We start from the raw sequence: 21,100 nt of genomic DNA on the forward strand, positions 1-21,100 counted from the left end.
TGATGGTTTAGCATTTGCTCTGCTACTTGAGATCATGGAGAGCAGGTTCTTTTAACTCAAGATACAATCGATCCTGGGAGAGCAAGGAGCAAGGAGCCACGAACCCTGGATTCTATCCAAGCCACGAGGGATTTTATGCCCTGGGCTTAGATTATAGTGCATCAGGGTAGCCTTCCACCCTTTAGCACAGAGCTCGGTATTCCAAAGGCCACAAGGGGTTTTAGACCCTGGACCCCGGACATGTTCCAAGACTTATATTATGTCAGACATGCAAACCTTGCCTCAGCTTCTCCCAACACTCAGCTTTTCCCAACAGATTTAGGTTGAGGTTCACTTTTTTTTGCCTATAGTTGTCCAGTTGCTTTAGCATTGTCCATTGAAAAGGCTGTCTTTTCCCCATTGCATTGCTTTTCTACCTTTTTCAGAAATCAGGAAAGTATATTTGTTTTGGTGTATTTCTAGTTTTCTTTTATGTTCCATTGATCTGTATGTTTGTGAACAGTATCACAATCTCTTGATTACTGTGACTATATAGTAAGCTTTAATTCATGTTGAATGATTCTTCACACTTTATTCTTCAAGATTGTTTTAGCTATTTTAGGGCCTTTGCTTTTCCATATAAATTTTGGACTAATTTTATCTCTGTCTGGAAGAAAACTTGGCTGAAGTTTTAACAAGAATTTTATTAAACCTATAGATCAGTTTGGGGAAGGTTAATATTTTTAGTATGTGAGACCTTCCAATGCATGATTACAGTATGTCTCTCTGTAAGGCCTTCTCTGATTTCTTCCACTAGAATTTTGTAATTTTCAACATACAAGTCCTATTCGTCTTTTATTAGATTTACACGTAAGTACAGTCATGTGTTGCTTAATGACAGGGATACGTTCTGAGAAATGCATCATTAGGCAGTTTTGTCATGTGAACATCATAAAGTGTACTTACATAAACTTAGATAGTATAGCCTACCACACACCTAGGTTATATGGTATAGTTCATTTTCCTATATGGTGTAGGATATAGATTAAGTGTTTTGTTTTGGCGTATGGGTGCCAGTTACTCCTGCAAAATTCACTGGTAAGACTATCCTTTTTCTATTGAATTGATTTTATACCTTTGTCAGAAATAAACTAATCAGATAGGTGGCCTGTATTTCTGTATTCTGTGTGTATTGACCCGTGTCTCTATCCTTTTGCCAGTACCACACCATCTTGATGACTGTAGCCTTGTGGTAACTGTTCAATTAAGGTAGTGTGGGTCCTTCAACTTTGACATTTTTCAATATGGTTTAAGCTGTTCTAATTCCTTGCCTTACATATAAATATTAGGGTATGCTTGTTGAAGTCTATGAAACATTCTTCTGGGATTTTGGTTAGGATTGTGTTGAATTTATAGAAGAATTTGGCCAGAATTTACATCTTAATAACATTGATTATTCCTGTCCATGAACCCAGTATCTCTTTCCATTTATTTAAGTATTCTTTAAAAAACTGGTGTTGTGTATTTTCCACATAAGGATTCTGTACATATTTTGCTACATTTTATTTAAAGATTTCATGTATCTTGGTCCTGTTATAAGTAGTACTGTTTTAAAATTTCAAATTAAGTTGTTCACTGCTAGGCATAGAATTACAGTTGGTATTTGTAATTGGCTCTGTATTCTATGGCCTTGATAAATTTATTTATTCTAGTAGATTTTTAATAAATTGTTTGTAGACAACCGTATTGTCTGTTACTTAGCACAGTGCATGTCTTCTTTTCCAACCAGTATGACTTTTTACATTTTTGTTGTTTTTTGGACCTTATTACACTGACTTGGACCTCCAGTATAGTATTGGAATAGGAGTAGTGATGGCAAACACCCTAGCCTTTTTCCCTGTTTAGGAAAAAATCATTCATTACACCACTAAAAGTGGTGTTAGCTATAGGTTTTTTTGTTCATGACCTTTATTTGATTAAGGACATTTCCTTCTATTCCAGGTTTGCTGGAGCTTTTATCCTGAATGGGTACTGAATTTATTCAAATGCTTCTTCTGCATCTACTGAAAAGGCTATACCATTTTTCTTGATGTATCAATATAGTGAATTATATTAATTGCACTTTTAACCAGCCTTGAATTCCCAAGATAAATCCCACTTGTTATGATGTATTATCTTTTCTTATATGTTGGTGAATTTGATTTGCTAATATTTTGTTAAGGATTTTTGTGTTCATGCTTATAAGGGACATTGTTGTATAATTTTCTTATAATGTCTTTGTCTTGTTTTGATATCAGGGTAGTGCTGGCCTCATTTTTGAGTGTTCTCTCCTTTTTTTCTGGAAGAGTTTGTGTAGAACAGTGTTATTTTCTTCTAAAATATTTTGTAGAATTTATCAGTGGAGCCTTCTGAGTCTGGTGTTTTCTTTGCTGGAGGTTTTAACTACGAATTAAATTTATTTAATGGACATATAGCATGGTTCAGGTTATCTGTTTCTTCTTGAGTGAGCTTTAGTAGTTTGTATTTTTGAATGAATTCACCCATTTAATTATAATTGTTGAATTGAATTATAATTGTTTTATTTAAGCATAAAGTTTTTCATAGTATTTGCTTATCATAAGCCTTTAATGTCTTTGTGGTCTGTGGTGATGTTCCCTCTTATAGTTCCAGTATTGGCATCATCTTTTCTTAATCAATCCAGCTACAGGTTTATCAAATTTACAAACCTTTTTAAAGAACCAGCTTCCGGTTTTATGTGTTTTCTCTGTTTTAGTTTTTGCATTTCATTGATTTCTGCTCATATCTTTATTTCTTCCTTCTTCTTGCTTTGGATTTAATTTGCTCATCTTTTTATGGTGTTTTCAGTATAGATCGTTGATTTGAGACTGTTCTTTTCTATTATAATATTTAATTCTATAAATTTTCCTTTAAGCACTGCTTTAGATACATTCTGTAATTGGGATTTGTTATATTTGAATTTTCATTGAATTCAGATATTTTCTAATTTGTCTTGTGACTTCCTCTTTGACTCACTGGGTTATTTACAAGTATGTTGTTTATTTTCCAGATATTTTCCTTATCTTTCCAGGGATTTTCCTCATCTTTCTATTAATTATTTCTAGTATAATTTCATTATAGTTAGAGAATGTACTTTGTACTATTTCAATTCTTTTAAAGTCTGTTGTGGTATATTTGAGGTACATTTTCGATTTAGAATATGGTCTTTCTTGGTCAGTATCTCATATGTACTAGAAAAAAATGTGCATTCTGATGTTGGTCGGCATGTTTTATATTTCAGGTATTTTATATCATTAACAGTTTTCTGCTGGTTTTATCAATTACTGAGAGGAGTGTTGATTTCTCCAATTATAATTATGGGTTTGTTTATTTTTATTTGTTGTTCTACCAGTTTTTGCTTCATTATTTCTTGTGTACATATCTGTTTTTAGATACATACGCATTTTGGATTGTTATGTCTTTCTGCTGGAGCTTGCCTCTCCCTGTCTAATGGTTTTGCCTCTAAGCAGCTCACCTAACTCCTGGTCCAGAACCAGCTCTTATAATGGAATTTGGAGAACCTGTCCTGCAATAATTACAGAGGTAGTACATATTCCTAGTCTTAAGCACCAAGTGATTTAATTCAGTTCCTGATGGTGGAGCTATCTTTTTATTCTTTTACTTATTAGAACCATTGCTCTACAAAGGTAGCCTTAGGCAGTGGATCTGCACAAGTTTTCTTTTTTTCATCCTCATTTCATGCACAGCCTCTCAGCACCCAGTTCTACCCCTACTTCAAGCAGGGAACCTGGCTCTAGTTCCCCTGCCTCCCATGAAGCACATTCAGTCTCCTTTGCCTTGTGTGACCTGCACTCCTTACTGCTTCTGCTGCTGTAGATTTCTAGCCTGGAGGTCTTGTAGTTTTAGTTCTATGACTTGTATTTCTGTTCAGTTTCTGGTCCATGGAGATGCTTATCATTTTTGAGCCTGGGCTATATCTTCTTGGATTTCAACCTTTTACATTTTATCAATTTTTACTCTGCGTCTGGAGCAAAAGTGCAACATGTTGATAAATGTGGATTAAAATCATTCTTTTAACTGCTGTATGGTATTCTATCATATGAATAGATCGCATTCTATTTATCCATTACTAGATGATTTTTGATAACACTTGAATTTAAGAAATAGTGAGTTGAAACAAATGTACTTCCATGACTTAAGCTCTGTTGAAAAACTAAATGGAAAATACTAAATTCACTTCAAGATACTTTGCTATATGTGTGAAAGGTGACATTAAATAATTCTGGAGGTAGGTGAAATGCAGACATTTGCGGAAGACAAGTGGGAAACATCTGTGGCTTCAGGTAGGTGGAATGAGCTCTGTGGTGGAACCCATAAAAAGAAAAGAGAGTTCAGGAGTGAATTTTTAGAACTACCCAAGTATAGGTGGTAATAAGAGAAATGAGAACCCTTGAAGAGAGATTGAATGGGGACATTTGAAATGTAGGAATGAGAAAATAATTTCTAGAACAATATGTACTATTGCAGCAAACCACTAAGATGATGAAACTAAAACAGTGATAGTCTCAGAATAACACCTGAGTTCTAATCTCCACCTTTCCTTTCACTAGTTATGAGGCTTTGGGTTAACAAACTGGGTCTCAATTTTTACATCTGTAAAGTATGTAATAGATGGTTTCTAAGATTCCTTCTACCTGTAAAATGTGATGCTTATGTGTTTTAATAAGTGGAATGTTGGTGACCTTGAGAAAACCTTGAGTAGGTTGTCAAGTCCCAGTTGTAGAATGTTAAGGAGGTTTCTTTGATGTCCCAGGATATGATGCCACACAAAAGTGAGAAGGCATACTGTAGCAAGAGACATTAGATAACAGCAGTCAGAAGATGTTTTGAATGTACTTTTGAATCCCTCCCAATGCCTTGGGAAACAAACTCAATAATTTTTTTTTTTTTTTTTTTTTTTTTGGAGACGGAGTCTCGCTCTGTCACCCAGGCTGGAGTGCAGTGGTACAATCTCAGCTCACTACACCCTCCACCTCCCCAGTTCAAGCAATTCCCTTGCCTCAGCCTCCTGAGTAGGTGGGATTACAGGCGTACACCACCACGTCTGGCTAATTTTTTTGTATTTTTACTAGAGGTGGGGTTTCACCATGTTGGCCAGACTGGTCACAAACTTCTGACCTCAGGCAATCCACCCACCTCGACCTCCGAAAGTGCTGGGATTGCAGGTGTGAGCCACCACACCTGGCCATATTTTTCTTATAGTTAATTAAACTTCAAGGTTTGGTTTAACCAAGTGAACCATCTGGGATTTTTCATGTTTTATTTGTTACATTTCTTTTAAAAAGAGATACATGTATTAGGGATTTATTTTGAAGTAATACAGCATTACCTAGAGTAAAGACTTCGGTTGATTCAATATTTGTCTGCATTTGAGGAATGATTGATTAAGAGAATTGTTAACTTGAGACTACTACATAAGCTACCCATGAATACACCTCTAGACAGTTGTAAGGGATAAATAGAGTACTTCTGGGATATTTATGATCCCATTGTGGCGTAGGCACCTGCAGAAAATGTAAATCCCTTTATTTTTCCCTAGGATGCTCCTAAAGATTGTGAATTTGGAGATTTGATGTCCAAATCTGGATGCTTTCTGCCATTGGAAAGTCCCTGATTCTAGACAGAGTTTCATTTTACAATTTCCTAAAAATTATGTAAAATATATACTGTTTATTTAGGATCATTTATAAGACTAATCAAACATGAGAACAAATTAATGTTTGTTTTAGGTTTTATAATAAATAGAAACACAGACTAAGACATATGGCAGGAACCTGTGGTCTTTTTCAAATAGTGTACCGCATCTTCCTCTTCTGGAGTCATATCTGACTGAATTGTGATTGAGGAAATGCCCCCAGGTCTTGGAATCAAGAGTGAGGATTGGCAAGATGGAGAAACAGGCATACCTCTCCTAAAAATGACCACTGTGCTGCTAAAATCTGCTCTTATGTAACATTAGACAGGTGTGCCATGGACCAGGACCTGAGTGTATGAAGGTTTGCTTATTTGCACTGGGAGTAGAGCTAGCCTGGTTCCACCGCAGATGGCTTCATTCTCTCTTCCTCTCTTTGTTAGTATCACCTTCAACCCCACTCTGCTGGTAGCCTGATTTCTAACTGCTTAGGATTCAAAGACCCCTAAAGTTGAAAGAAGCTTTTCTCTCAGTGGGTGTTTTTATTTAATAAGAAGGGAAAAAAAAACACACCAGTTTGCCTGTGGGTGGTATTCTTCACAGGGTTGCAGCTAGCATTTGGTTTCCATTTATCACTCTCAGTTGCCCACGTGGTTATGCTGGCCTTTATGCTGTTTGTAGTAAATTTTGTTTTACTTGTGATTGGCCATTTTCTGTTAGAAGGTCATGGTGGAATGCACCAGAGAACTTCTGAACATGGCATACGTTACATTTTAGCATTTGATGATTGTAATACATCCTTATTGGTAATATTTTCCAAAGTAGATTTATTTACATTTTGCCCTCTTCAGAAGTGGGGCTTATGAATATTAAATACTTGTTAATGGTCAGATGAAGATACTGACTGGTAGAATATAAATCAAAATCATTAATTTCAGAGAATGCTTAGTCAGCAGAAACCATCTACCTCTTCAGAGTATAACTTCAGGAAGACATTGGAACTCATGCTAAGAAAAGCTCAGGCGTACAATGCATGCAGTATAGTTCAGTTTGGATGGACTTTTGGATAATGAATAAAATATATAAGTTGAAAGACTAGGACAGAATTGCTTTCTGAAATTTACTGGACATTTTGTAAAATCATGATTTCTTATATTTACTAATTTTTCCTGCTTAAAGATAAGTGGAAAATAAGAAAATTGGGAGAAAACAGATTATCTTGAAACCATGATTTTTATTTATGTAGCTTTTAAGGGAACATATTCAGTATGTATAGTGAATCACAACTCTAGTACACTTGCTTCTTTTTTATTTAATAGTGAATATTCTCAAAGCCCACATCCAAAGCCTAACCCATCTATAAAAGTCTGCTGGCCTTACCTATAAATTAATAAATAAACATTGATTTTAAGATTTTAACAAGTGGAAAGGAAGGTACAGAAAATGGTAATGGTGATGACACAAAGTAAGGTTGGAAAGTTATGAAGGAACCAGATCATGAAGGGCTTTTTATGCTTACTGTATTCGTTTTCTATTGCTGCTATAATAAATTACTATAAACATAACGGCTTAAAGCAATACCTACTTAGTATTTCACGGTCCTGTGGGACAGAAGTCTGGGCACAGTGTGACTCAGCTGAGTTCTCTGCTTAGGGTCTCACAAGGCCAAAATCAATATGTCAGCAGGGCTATTTTCTATATCAGAGGCTCTGGAGGAGAATCTCTTTGCAGGTACAGTCAGAATGGTGGCAGAATTCTCTTCTCTCTTACACTTTCCATGTGTGCCATCTTCAAACCAGCAATGGTGTGTCAAAATCTGGTGCTTTGACTGTCTCTGACTTCCTCTTTTGCTACTAGTTGGAAACTCCGTTTTTGAAGGCTCATATGATTAGATTAGGCCTACCCAGATATGGGAGCCAAAATTCTGCCTACCACAATCATGTTGAAGAGTTAGGACTTTATTTTGGTGGGTACTATGTGATTTTAAGTAGAGGAGTGATGGGATACAATTTGTGCTTTATAACAAACCCTGTGGCTATCATAAAGACAAGAATTGTCTTGGGCCATCCTGAGATCATGGAAAGCCATTAGCTTTTTTAAGAAGAAAAGGATTTCAGACAGTGAATAAAGTGCTTACAAAATCTGTGGAAGGGCTGGAGGAGCAGACTTAGGCCTCCTCTCTAGGATTGACTCTAGAGTAGTACCATGGAACTGGCCCACCAAGGGCACTGCTCACCTTTGTAAGGAATCAAGTAAAGGGAAAATTCATAAGCTGCTGTCCCTGGTGCTGATCACATCACTTTAACTGTGATCTGGAGATCAGCAAGCTGCTGCTGGGGTCGTTGACTCTAGAAACAGACTGCTTGAACTGTGTGATCTAGTCATTTGGAAGCCTCTACCCAAACTGTTTCCACACTATATCTACTAGATCTACTGCCTCTCTCCAGGGCTGTGATTGATAGAAGCTAAATCTCATTGGCAACAGAGTATGGGAAATGTATTTTTCAGCTTTTCCATCTTTGAAATACAGGAAGGCCTACCAGGAGGAGGGTGAAACAGATATTGAGAAAGCTCATCTAGTTTATGCAGCCACAAAAAATTGTAGCAATCTAGGTTATTAATTATAGTGGCCTGAATTTATAAGGTGAGTGAACAAGAGAAATGCAGATAGATTCATGGGATATGTAGGAAGATGAGTGGGATGTGGTAATTGATTGAATGAGAGAAGTAGAGAAGAGATAGGAGAGAAATAAATAAGAATGACTGTCCACTTTCTGGCTAGGATAATTAGATAGTTTCCAGTGCCACTTACTGAGATACGAAAGACTAGAAGAGGACACAGTTGGGGACTGGCAGTTGTTTTTGAACATGTTGATTTTGAGAAAACTAAGACTTCAGAGTGTCTGATTTATAGGTCATTTAATTTTTAGATGTACTTGCCCATTTATGGAAGATAGGCTAATTTCTGAATGTAGGTCATAATTTTGTGTACAAATATGTTTATGGTTGAGATTAATTCAGTTGGCTATAATGTCAAGTATGAATGAGTCTAGGAGTATACAGTTGTTACTGTGTTTTAGTTTTATATTTAAATAGATTCAGGGCTTATCCCTAGTTCTTTAATCTCAGTGTTGAGTAGTGGGGTTTTGTTTTTGTTTTTTACCAGAAGGACTCATGGTGCTCTATTTCTTATTTCTCATTTTAGAATATCTGCTTATTAAATTTATTTCTGGAAAAAACGTGATGCCTTACTTCATTTTGTGTTGCTATAACAATACCACAGACTTGGTAATTTATAAAGAAAATAAATTTATTTCTCAGTTCTGCAGGCTAGAAAATCCAGTATCAGGGTGCCAGCATCTGGCTATGGCTTTCCTACTGTATTATCCATGATGGAAGGAGGAAGGACAAGAGAGCAAGAGAGGGCTGAACTCACTTTTGCCAGGATAACTAGCCGACTCCCTCTGTAACACCATTAATCTATTCATGAAGCCCTTGTGACCTAGTCGCCTCTAAAAGGTGCCCCCTGTCAACACTGTTGCACTGGGTATTAAGTTTCCAGCACATGAGCTTGGTGAGGGGGAGCACATTCAAACCAAAGCACTAGGTTAGGTATAATATTTTGGGGCCATTCTTTCTAATTCATTTATTTGGGTCTGTGTCAGTGGTGTTTTGCTCTTCAGTTTGTTTCTTTAGCTCTGCAGTCTCCATTTTCATCTCATTCTACAGTTTATCATTTATCTTTGAGTGCTGGTTTTATATTGAAGTACTTAGTAATTTCTAGACTTTTGAGTTTTGTGGAGTGTTTTCTTTTTCTTCAGTTGTGTTTTCTCTCAGATTGAGTTCTGCCTCTGTCTTTTACTTATTATGTGTTCCTCTCCTTTATTCTTTTTGCTGTGGTATGTGCTCTGTTGCTATTTTGTGTCTCATCATCTTGCTTGTGCTTGAAGTGGTCACTTCTCTTCATGTCATCTCTTTGCTGAAATGTAGTATGAGTAAATTCTCTTTGAACACTTTGACATTGTTTCTTTTGTTACTCCTAGGCAAAATATGAGAGCTAGGGTATTACAATTTTACTTTTCTATAGTCTGAAGGTAAAACATCTCTAGACTTGGGTTCAGTTCTTATTTGACCACTGGGTTCTGCTGTCTTTTCTGAGATTTTGTTAAATTTTCGTAACCTAGTTTCAGTTATTTGAAGGCATATACTAGGATATGGGGTGGGGAAAAGATACCCCTAGACTTTGAATCATCTTACCTTTTCAGTTTAGAGCCTTGGAAAATTTCAAGTCCTGGCAGCTTTGTGTTTGTTTGTTTTGCTTTGTTTTGTTTTGTTTGCCTTTGCTAAAATCCTGACATCTTGAAGTCCCACCTAAGTAGATTTCAATCATTCATATATCTATATCTATATCTATATATATGTGTGCATTTTTTTTTTCCTGAGACGGAGTCTCACTCTGTCACCCAGGCTGGAGTACAGTGGCACAATCCCAGCTCACTGCAACCTCCACCTCCTGGTTCAAGCGATTCTTCTGCCTCAGCCTCCTGAGTAGCTGGGACTACAGGCGCGCACCACCACGCCTGGCTAATTTTTTGCATTTTTAGTAGAGACAGGGTTTCACCATGTTGACCAGGCTGGTCTCAAACTCCTGACCTCGTGATCCACCTGCCTCAGCCTCCCAAAGTGCTGGGATTACAGGTGTGAGCCACTGTGTCCAGCAATCTTATATGTTTTAATGGGTATATGTGCTTTAAAATAAGCTTCAGAGCAGCAGTAATATAATGTAAATATTTTTATTTGTTTATGAACATAGAATTTACAAAGTGTTTACTCGTTTGATATTTTATTTGGTTCTTATGACTGTCTTATACAGTAGGAAGGGAAGAAATTATTCCTAATTTTACTAATGAGGAAACTGAGATCCAAAAAGACAGTGAGTTGCCAAGTCACACAGCTAATTATAAAATGGAGTCAAGATCCTGAAGACAGAGCCAGGGCTATTTTTAGCGTTCCCTATTATTCCACTTATTAGAAATGATTACTTCCATCTCTAAGCACAGCAATCTTTTTTTTTTTCTTTATAAGAGATGGGGTCTCGCTATGTTGTCCATACTGGTCAAACTCCTGGGCTCAAGTGATTCTTCCCCTTGGGCTTCCCAAGGTGCTAGGATTCCAGGTGTGAGCCACCACTCCTGGCCACAGTGGTCTTACTGTATGTTTAATGTACCCACAAACCTTATTATGACATTGATTTTAACTGAGTTAAAGCTGAAAGTGGTGTGGAGGAGGTAGGGGGATAATTTTGTGTGACTTGTATTCTGATCCTTAATTAAAGTGACCTCACTGTATCTTGGTTTTAATAAAACTAATATTAATTTTTTTCAGCATTTTTTCCCTTTCTGATATGTAGGAAACTTGTAAGTGTCCTTGATAAAATCGGATCTAGATCCTCCAGGGCTGGCAGTGCAGACAGAATTTTCTCTATGGGAAACGTGACCTTTGTGGGCCCTATTCTCATCTCTGTAATTCACTTTCCTCTTGGTGTCTTTTGCTCTGTATTCCTTCCTTGATCAAGAAACGTGTATCCCTTATTTACCACTTTTTTCCAAGAATGTATTCTTGATTCTTCCATAAATTCTATGTATTACACCTGAAATTAGATTGGAACATTCAAACAAGGCATCTCTGAAAGAGTTAGGTTAATTGCTAACATACAACTACATGTTTTTCTTTATAAGTTATGGCTTCTCCAGGCCTCAGAAACTGCTGGCCTCCCTCCATCTTTCCATCTATTCCCAAGAGATACATGCCTGGATATCTGCACTTCTTGGTGATGACACCCAAGAAAGCAAGTTCTACAGAGAGTATGGCCTTCTATTATCTTTATAGTGTCTACTTTTCTAGGTTCCATTTTTTCCTAAGCCTATTCTTATGTAATCATTGATTAACAGTAGGCATGTGACCATCTTCAGGAAAAACGATTCCCCGGTTTTACAGTGGCCTCCCTCGGGCACTCATATTAGGTCACAGAATGCACAGTATCATAATGATAGAGTAAGATTTTTTAAAGATGTTGAGCCTAGTAATATTGTTTATCTGTAGTTGGGAAGAAGTCCACAGTACATGTGCTAGTAGTTTAAGCTGACAGTGTTGTTGTTTTTAATCCTTCTAGGTATCATGAACTGATCACAAAATATGGGAAGTTGGAGCCTTTGGCAGAAGTGGACCTAAGACCCCAGAGCAGTGCAAAAGTAGAAGTCCACTTTAACGATCAGGTGGAAGAAATGAGCATTCGTCTGGACCAAACAGTTGCAGAACTAAAGAAACAGTTAAAAACTCTGGTACAGTTACCCACAAGCAACATGCTTCTCTACTATTTTGACCATGAAGCACCCTTTGGCCCAGAGGAAATGAAGTACAGCTCTCGGGCATTGCATTCTTTTGGCATTAGGGATGGAGATAAAATTTACGTGGAATCCAAAACAAAATAACCTCTACCAGCCTTGTGAAAACGTACACATAAGGACTTGTTGCAGGGCATTTGTTTTTAATGTGGTTTTCTTTAGGAGGGAGGAGGTTGTTTTTGTTTTGTTTTGTTCTGTTTAGGTTTGGGAGGGATTTTGTATTTTTCCCCCCTGGAGTGGGTAGGGGGCCATTTTTGGTATTTTCTACCACAGATTTACTTGGCTCAGCCAGTGGAATTGGCCACATTTCCAGTGTATGTGCCCTCTGTAAGGAAAATGACAAAGAAATCACCGACTTCTTACTGTGTTCACTGGGATTTGCCTGCCACCTGATTATCGTTACTGTTGGGTACACTTGTGAAGATAACATGAACAGTGTAGCCTCTTAGAAGGGTCTCCTAGAGAATTTAAACGGGGGGACAAGGAATTTTCACAGGAAGGGCCAGAACTTCTCTCTCCCAGTTCTTCCTTCCGCTACCCTCCCTCCTTGGCTTTTTTGGTTCAGTTCCATTTTTTTTCATTTTGATGTGTGGTTTACCTAACAGTTTTGTTCTGTTCAGAATTCTTATTTCTCAACCTGGGTGATGTTTTTGTTCTCATTTCTCCCTTTTGAAATAATTGAAAGTGTTTTAAGCATTTTTCAACCTGATTCTAATCTCAGGTACGCAGTAAGAAGCTATAACTCTGTTAGAACCTCGAAGAAGAATAGATGTAGAGTGAAAACTCCAGGAAAACTTGCAGTTATTCTGGAAGCACCGGCAGAACAGTCTGATCTCTTTGTATGTTACTGACTCACTTTTAATGTCCCTTGTACGTTATGTCAGCCATTATTTTCATAACATGAAATATGTCAGATTCTAGAGTTCTTTTGTTTTTGCTTATTGAATGTATTTTCTCATGTCTTTCTTTTTCATTACTTTAAACTATTGGGAACTGAGGCCTGACTTTATAAATAATTCAATAGAGTCCTGGATACGTGCACCAGGAGAGTTGAGAATTAGCTCACAAACTATCTATGGTGTGTGTGGGGAATGAAGTTGAGGAATGTGGGGGAAGAGCTTATGACTTTCCCACCTGTGTCATCCATTCGAAGACCTTGCTCTTGCACTTTGCATTAAAAGTGGGAAACATTAATCAAAGGGAGCTTTTATGCCCAGGTTTTCCCTGGGGCTTTGTGATGTAATAATTGAACAATTCTTTTGTTTTACATTTCAATTTAGTTGCCTCATAGAAGTATAACTGCCCAATCTATGAGTAAAGTATAAGTGTCAAAACTTCACAATTGCCTCCAAGTCATATTTTTTGCAGAAGCACATTTAAAGCACTTTTCTGTAAAAGCTAGTTCCTTACCTACTTGGAAATCTTTTTGTTTGTTCTTCTATTCCTTTGTTAATCAGATGTAATCCCTTTCTTTAATGTGTATTTTTCTTGGTCCACCATGTTTATGGATGGGAAGCTTGAGAAATACAAGTGTGTAAGTGAAGTATTTTTCAAAGAATGCAATTATCTGATTGCATTTGACCTTTTGACCTTTGTTACATAATTCCACCCCTCCTACAAATTTAATTTTTTTATGAAATTTTTAGGTGACTCTTGTAAAATCTTCATGTATGAGGAGTTGTGTTTATTAACGCTACTTTTTAAATTTTCCTGTGCCATGTGGCAGATGTTTATTCTCTTAATGCACTTCAGGTTTGCTATCTGTAAAGCCTTTGACCCAGGCCTACTGAGTCAAATCTACATTCAGTGTAACATTAAAGGTGGAAACCAAAGGGTTTGAGAAAGATGAGTAAGGCCTATTCTCCTTCTGCTGCAGACATTATCTTTCAAAATCATAAAAATGAGCAATGGAGATCCAGGCTGGGTATAGACAAGAATAATTATTTTGCAAACACATTTTCCTGACAGACTTTTGGTAGGAAAAAAGTATGGCAACAGTGTCATGAAGATTGAAACTGTAGGTGCTTTGTGTATGTACGCATGAGTGCAGACGAGTTTGAGAGAAACAGTGTAACTGAGCCCCAAGCTTTTGTCCGCCTGGGAAACAGATGCATTATTATTTTTTGAAGTTGTATGACCCTGGACTGTCCCACAACAGAAGGCAGAACAAACACTTATGTTATGCTTTAATCATAAGTGGAATGGTCACAATTAATAAGATATTTTATATATGGCAAAGTTTTATGAAATGCTTTTTTACTATTAGAGACCTGTTTCTTCTGTTATTACAGAACACAGTGTTGATCAACTGCGGGCATAATTCTTTTATTATACAGTTGCATGTAAAGGGAGCTTCTCATTTAATTCAGCGAATATGGGTATTTTTACGGCATTGTAATTGATGGTTTTAATAATTGCTGAATAATTTTTGATTAAGAGAAAAATGTAATACAATTACTGGTCTTTTAGAGTTACAGGACAGAAGTTAATGCAAAAAGCTATTTGAGCATGTGTACTTATAGATTCATTTGGGTGGCTGAGTAAAGATGCTGCTTTTGAAATAAAATTGGTGCTGTGTAGACACTTGTAACCAAAATTGTTTTTATAACAGGATTAAAAGAAGGAGAGAAGAGACCATGGACCTTTGAGTTTACATGTTATGCCTAATTGATTATCTGCAGCTTATCTGTATTTTAATACTGACTTTGCCCAGATTCAGTGAGAGCATATTATTGACATTTTGAGGCAAAATGCTGTCATAGCCAGTATTACTGATATGTTGCCGCAGGCACAATGTATAGAACATATCTTTTCTAAAATAGGAATTATTTCCAATTATGAAAAAGGAAAAGAGTAATAAAGAAAACCAAATCAAAGCCAAGGGATCTTTTCTACATGTGGGTGAATGGCTGCTGAAGCCATTGTAGAAATCAATTTTTGAATTTGAATTGTTGAAATATCCTAGATTGCTTTAAAGGAAAAAATCCAGTCATATATCTTTTTTTATTATTAAGTTTTGCAACCTTTTGCCACCATTGCCATAAATACGTAAGAAAGCAGCAGATAGTATAAGCCCCTTGTTATTAAGACCTTTCAGTTAATATTAAGGCCAAAATGTAACTTGAGCTACGTATAACAGGGCTGAATGCTACAGTGTTTTTAAAAATTTCACTTATTTTTAAAGAAAGGAAAATTCAGTTCTAACCAGATGTTCCAGCTGTGTTGCTCAACCAGCAGTGGTAGGAGCAGAGAGCACTTGCACTACGAGCTGATCACCATTTGAGGCGTGCAGCTGATAGCTGTTACTAACGCACTTGTGAGTGTAGCTTGCTGCATGAAAATACTAGGCTCTAGGGCATGTAAAACATGAATACAGAATACTAGATTGTTCTAAGTAATGTCATTTCTGTTTATGAATTTGATTTTTCCCTTCATTTCATGTCAAATTGAAAATGCAAACAAACTGCTTTCAAGAACACCCAGAAGCTATCTGTGTTACCAGATGTGTTGTGAACACTCTACTATTTTTCATAGGTGCTTCCTTGAAATATATGTCCATTGTAGTGGTGGAGAGGGACTGGACTCTCTCAGGCTCTTTACTTGCCAGTTGTCTCCTGCAGTTAATGGAAATATATATATATATATATATATATATATATATATATATATATATATATAATTTTAGAATATAATTTAAACATGAAGGTCTATTCTTTGCATTTTTTATTTATATATATATATATAGAGATAATCTTTGAAAAATTAAAATTCAAGTCCATTTTCTCTTTGTGTTCTGATTTTTTTTCTGGAGTGTGGGGTCAAGGTATATGTTTATTTTTATATAGCTAAAAATATTCATTGGTTCTGTGGTTGAGTTCTCTGGAGGATTGGCCCAAACTAGTAAAAGTCTGACCATTTTGACAAATTTAATTGGAATTTTGCCAGAGTTGAAAACTAGAAAACAAAGATTCATAAGAGACGTGTTATTGCTTTTCTGTTAGCAAAATCTTATACTTCTGACATGCTTCTGACTGCTTTTTTATCCTTTGAGGATAAAACCTGTCTTAAGATATTTGGCATCACCTTTTATGAGTAAGATTGAAAAATCTCATTTGTTGAAATTAAAATTTGCCAGTTCTTATTCAGGGGCTACTTTTTTCCTTAGAAAAATAGTTTTTTATATGTATTAGAATTTTGTACATTTGAACCCTGCTTGCTTATCAATAATTTCTTGGTAAGCCGTTATGAATTAACCTTCACCAAGGATTAAAGTCTAAGGACTGTACTTTATTTCTGTATTTAAGAGACAGAGTTCATTCACTTGTCTTTCAATGCCTCAGAAATACATAAGTATCATGACCTGTTTAAGATTATTTCTGCCTGCTATTCAAATTTCAAAGAACTGTAATTTAAGCCTCTGTGCTACGTTTTATTTAATTACTATTTAGTATGAGCTTCTCTGAGTACCTGCAAAGTAGACATGTATCAAGACATCCAATAACTATTGGACTGGAAAATACTGTGACTTTCTCTAGTTATTAGAATGCATTTAAAACAAGAAGGTTGGCTTTTGAAGTCACATTTCTCTTTCAGTTCTTCTCTGGAAAAGAAGTTCCTATTTGGTCTTTACAACAACCCTACGAGGTTGACACTCTTATCTCCATTTTCTTACTAGTGAGGAAATTGATGCACAGATAGGTTAAGTAATACCAAAAGTTACATGGCTGGTAAATGGCAAGACCAGGATGCAAACGCAAGCAGTTTGGTTGCAGAACCCATGCACTGACAGCTGTACTGTAGTGCTTACTGCTAAAGTTCCCCAGCACACACCTTTATTGTTAGTCTTCCTTTTCACTGAAAAATTAAAATGAGATGTCCTCAATATCCATTTACTAAATTGATTGGCTCTGTAACAGAATCACTGATGTGGCTGATAGCTCTAGATCCAGACTGGAATTTGCCCTCAAACCATTTCCAGAATTGAGAAATTGTGGTTGGGACGTATCTGTTGTCCCCCCTTCTCCTCTGAAATGCCATATTGGACACAGGATGGGTGTTACTCACAATAATAAATGAACAAGTAATGTGACCCAAGAAGACTGATGATTTGTTTTTTAACCTCGGGACATTCTAGAGCCCTAAAACTGGTTTCAGCAGATAGCCAAAGGTGAGAGAGATCACTCAGTTCCAACTCAGACTTTTATCAAGGAGGCATGATGTTCCAGGTGAACTTAAAATAGGCATTTATTGAGGAAAAACAATAATTTAATGTTCCAGGAGCCTTTATCAAAGGTTTTGTTATTGGAAAGGATGAGGCAGTCACGCTACTGTTCCTCCTTAAAATTCAAGAGAGAGCCTTGTAAAGAATATATATATTACTTTTAAAATAGAGGAGACAGCTTTTCTATTATGGTCTGCAGGATCTAGATCTGTTAAAAAAAAAAAAAAAAAGACAATGCAATTTCAGTTCATCAGATCATTCTGACTTTGCATTCCTGAATGCTTCTTAGTCACTTAAGTAATACAATTAAGGTGTTAAATAAATAAAAACAAGACTCTGGGAAGCAGACGTCAAATAATACAGACTAAAGAGAAAAATGTTTTCCAAAATATTTGATGCATTTGAGGGCAGATGTAAGCTTTATTCCATTGTTAGGGAATACAACTAGGACAATAGGAACTGTCTTGGTTGTGTTAAAATTTTGTTTGCTTTAAATTTGAATTTCATTTTTCCATTACCTCATGTATTTTGAGGATCCTGTTATGGACAACATTACCATTTTCAGGGAGAATGTAAATATAGCCTTAGATGTAATCACCTGAATGAGCTAGATCTAGGAGGTTAGACATTATTCACTCAGTGGATAAGTGGTAGAAACAACTGCATTACAGAACTCTTTGGACTCCATGGTAGTTCATACAGTGAAGCAAAACAGTTGTACAGGGCTTGTAAATTTATCAGAGACATCAATGTCACAGATTCTGTTGTCCAGGAAGCAGATGCTGAGGTGGAGTTGGGAGTGCAGGAAGTTTGCTGGGGAGTAACACCTGTGAAAGAACGGGGAAGAAGTAGGGTTGAGCGAGATGGACCATCAGACCATGCTACAGACCTGAATCAGTCAGCCCAATAGGATGCTCTGGAGCACAGATTTTCCATTAGATGAGTCCTACCTTGGCCAGAAATGGCCAGGGCCCTTTACCAATACTTTTCTCAATCGTTGATATGGGAATGCTTCAAGAACATAACCTCAGCTTGAACTGATATAGATGCTAAAGGAGCCAACAGTTGGAAGCTGTCAGCTAACCGTACACCTTGTAGCTGGAAATCATCCCTTTTCTGAGGGTGGGTCTGAGTTTTGCATCTTAGTGTCTGCCACGGTCCACTCCATGCAATGTGTAGATCCAATTTTCCATCCATGATCAATGGCAGCTCCTCTAGGGCTCTGGTGGGCCTCTCTATCTGAGAGGAAACTTAGAAGAGGGAGGCTAGGAAAATGGCTTAACACTCCTGTCACTGCAGTTGATTTCAGAGTGACAACTGGTACCCACTCTCTCCTTCTTCCACTATCCTTATAACCCCTTGGCTTTTGTCTCTCTGGTCTCAGTGGCTTACCTGGTGGTTTCACTCAAACCTTAATCAAACCTTCGTTCCTTATAGTCTGAGTCCTTCGTAATCGTATGCTGATCAGACTAGGGTTGCTACACTTGTCCATCACAGTCTAATTGGGTAAGGGAGTACCAAGAGGCACCAAAATTGGTCACCTGAGTGCCATATGTTATCCCTTGAACCCAATGTATAACAATAGCCCTGTCTCCTCCTGCTGATCAGAGTCAACTACTCCTAAGAAGATGATGGTTCATGTTCTTGCCTGCTAGTCTTTGCATACAAGGAGCCCAGTGTGTCCAGGCACCATTACAGCCCATAGCTTATCATTCAGCAGGACTCACATCCCCTGGTGAGAATGTACCCTCTTGAGGAACCAGGACTTCCAACTGCATAGGCCAGAGATGAGGGGTTGAGGAGCACAAAGTCCCCCAGTAATCATTGGGAGTAATGGCAAGTAGGGCCACTCCTGCCTTCACACCTTGGTTCCTGGATCCATGTAGTCTTATTACTGGGGACACCGCACCCTACAAAGGTCTCTGACTCGCTGTGTACACAGTATCCTGGAGAATAGCACCTCATCCTTGCATAATATTGTCTTCAGGGTGGTGCTTCACCTACTCCTTAAGCAATTTACTTCAATTCTCACCTGGCATCTTCTCAGCTGGCATCTTCCGCTCATACTGTCACTACTCCAACCAGTGAATCCCATGGCCGTGGGCTCACTGCCACACTTCCTTTTCCATAAAGCAGGTTCCCTAGTCAGATGCTATTTTGCATGGAATTCTATGCTTATGGATAAGGCATTCTGCAAGCCTCCCATTAGTGGTGCTGGCTGAGGCCCCTGGGCAAGAAAGGCATACCCATGTCCAGAATATGGCTCCATCCCTGTGGAAAGGAAGTGCTGACCCTTCTAGGATGAAAGGGGTCCAATGTGGTTATTTTGCCACCAGATGGCCAAATGGTCTCCCCAACAGTAACATATTGGGATTTCAGCCTTGGTCTCTGTTATTCGCAGGTTGAACAGATTGAACATTTCAGATACCGTGGTATCTAGACCAGCCTGCTAAATGGAAGTTCGTGCTGTTTGACCCATGCATAACCTCCAATCCTGCTGCTGTAGCCACTTTATATATGCGCCCATTGGACCAACACTGATGAAGACTGCTTTACATCAACTGGCCGAGTTATTTTGTCTACTTGGTTGTTTAGTTCCTGTTTTGTAGTGGATGTTTTCTGGTAGGTGATAATATATGACACAAAGATCTTCACACTTCATGTCCACCCTCATCTGTCTATCCAGGCCCCTTTGTCACTGATTTTCCCATCTTTTTCTTTCCAGGCCTTTGTCCAGCCAGCTATGTCATTCACCACTGCCTATGAGTTTGTACATATTCTAACCTCAGAACTCTTTCTCCTTTGACACAAAATGCATGACAAGATATATCACCCAAAGCACCACACGTTGAGAGGATGTTCTCTTATCATTGTCTTTCAAGGCCACTCGAATGAGGCTGTCATGAAGCCAACCAGCGTCTGCTTTAGGCTTGCGCGCACACACACCAATTGAGTCCATCCATGCACCAGGCTTAGGCTTCTTCCTCCTCCTCCATCTTGTCGTATTCACCTTCCCACATATAGCCATATGTGTGATCTGGTTGGGGAGTAGGTACTGACACAACTATGTCAGGTGACATGGAGTCTGGACTACCTACTCAGGCATCTTACTCATGACTGGTCCCAGATATGTCATTTCCATCTTATGCTAGATTGCTACTGGGTCCACTTGACTTCATGACTTGGTGGGTCCAACAAGGCGTAGGTCTTCGTGGGAAGTTCTGGATACATGACCACTGTCTCTTAGACAAATATTCCATCACATGGCCTAGTCCCATGAGAGAGCTGATTTTCAGAAGGTGTGTAATTCTTTGCTGCAGATGACATGACATTGCTCCGGAACTCCAGGGGCCTATGTGGTAGTTCTTCCCCTGGGGTTTGCAATAAAGTCCACATTTCATCTTTTTCCACCAAACACACCTCCAATATCAAAGGACCTACTGAACACATGGCCCAAGCAGCAGAGCTGCTTGCATCGTAGCCTGGAGCTGCAATGGAATTCTTTTATGTTCTCAGACCAACACAAAACTGGCTTAATTTCATATCACCTGAAGCAATTTCTCTGGGTTTGGAACATGTAGCCTCCAGAACCCAAAGAAGCTGACAAAGAAGAAAGAATTTCTTTGTAGACAGGCTACAAGATGCAGCAATTTGCCTTTTCCTTTGGAGGAGTTGTCCCAGCATGTTCCTGGCCACTGGATTCCTTACAACTTTACTGAAATAGCATCCCTGAATCTTTGTAGGATTTATCTTCCACCTTCTGGAGCCCCTGTGTGTTACTAAGGC

General features: G+C 37.9%; 1 protein-coding gene across 3 annotated transcripts in view; it reads left to right on the forward strand.

Moving 5' to 3' along the window:
• TBCEL (tubulin folding cofactor E like) overlaps window positions 1-19,936 on the forward strand; it is a 69,538-nt gene extending 49,602 nt beyond the window's left edge. The window contains exons 8-9 of one of the 3 annotated variants that reach the window (XM_077960646.1): window positions 11,862-12,030; window positions 19,716-19,936. In XM_077960646.1, the coding sequence (XP_077816772.1) occupies window positions 11,862-12,030; window positions 19,716-19,754 (208 nt within the window). In that variant the 3' untranslated portion in view covers window positions 19,755-19,936. 3 annotated transcript variants of the gene reach the window in all.
• Window positions 19,937-21,100: the final 1,164 nt, after the last annotated feature.

Source organism: Macaca mulatta, chromosome 14 (genome assembly GCF_049350105.2).
Source record: "Macaca mulatta isolate MMU2019108-1 chromosome 14, T2T-MMU8v2.0, whole genome shotgun sequence".
NCBI lineage: Eukaryota > Metazoa > Chordata > Mammalia > Primates > Cercopithecidae > Macaca > Macaca mulatta.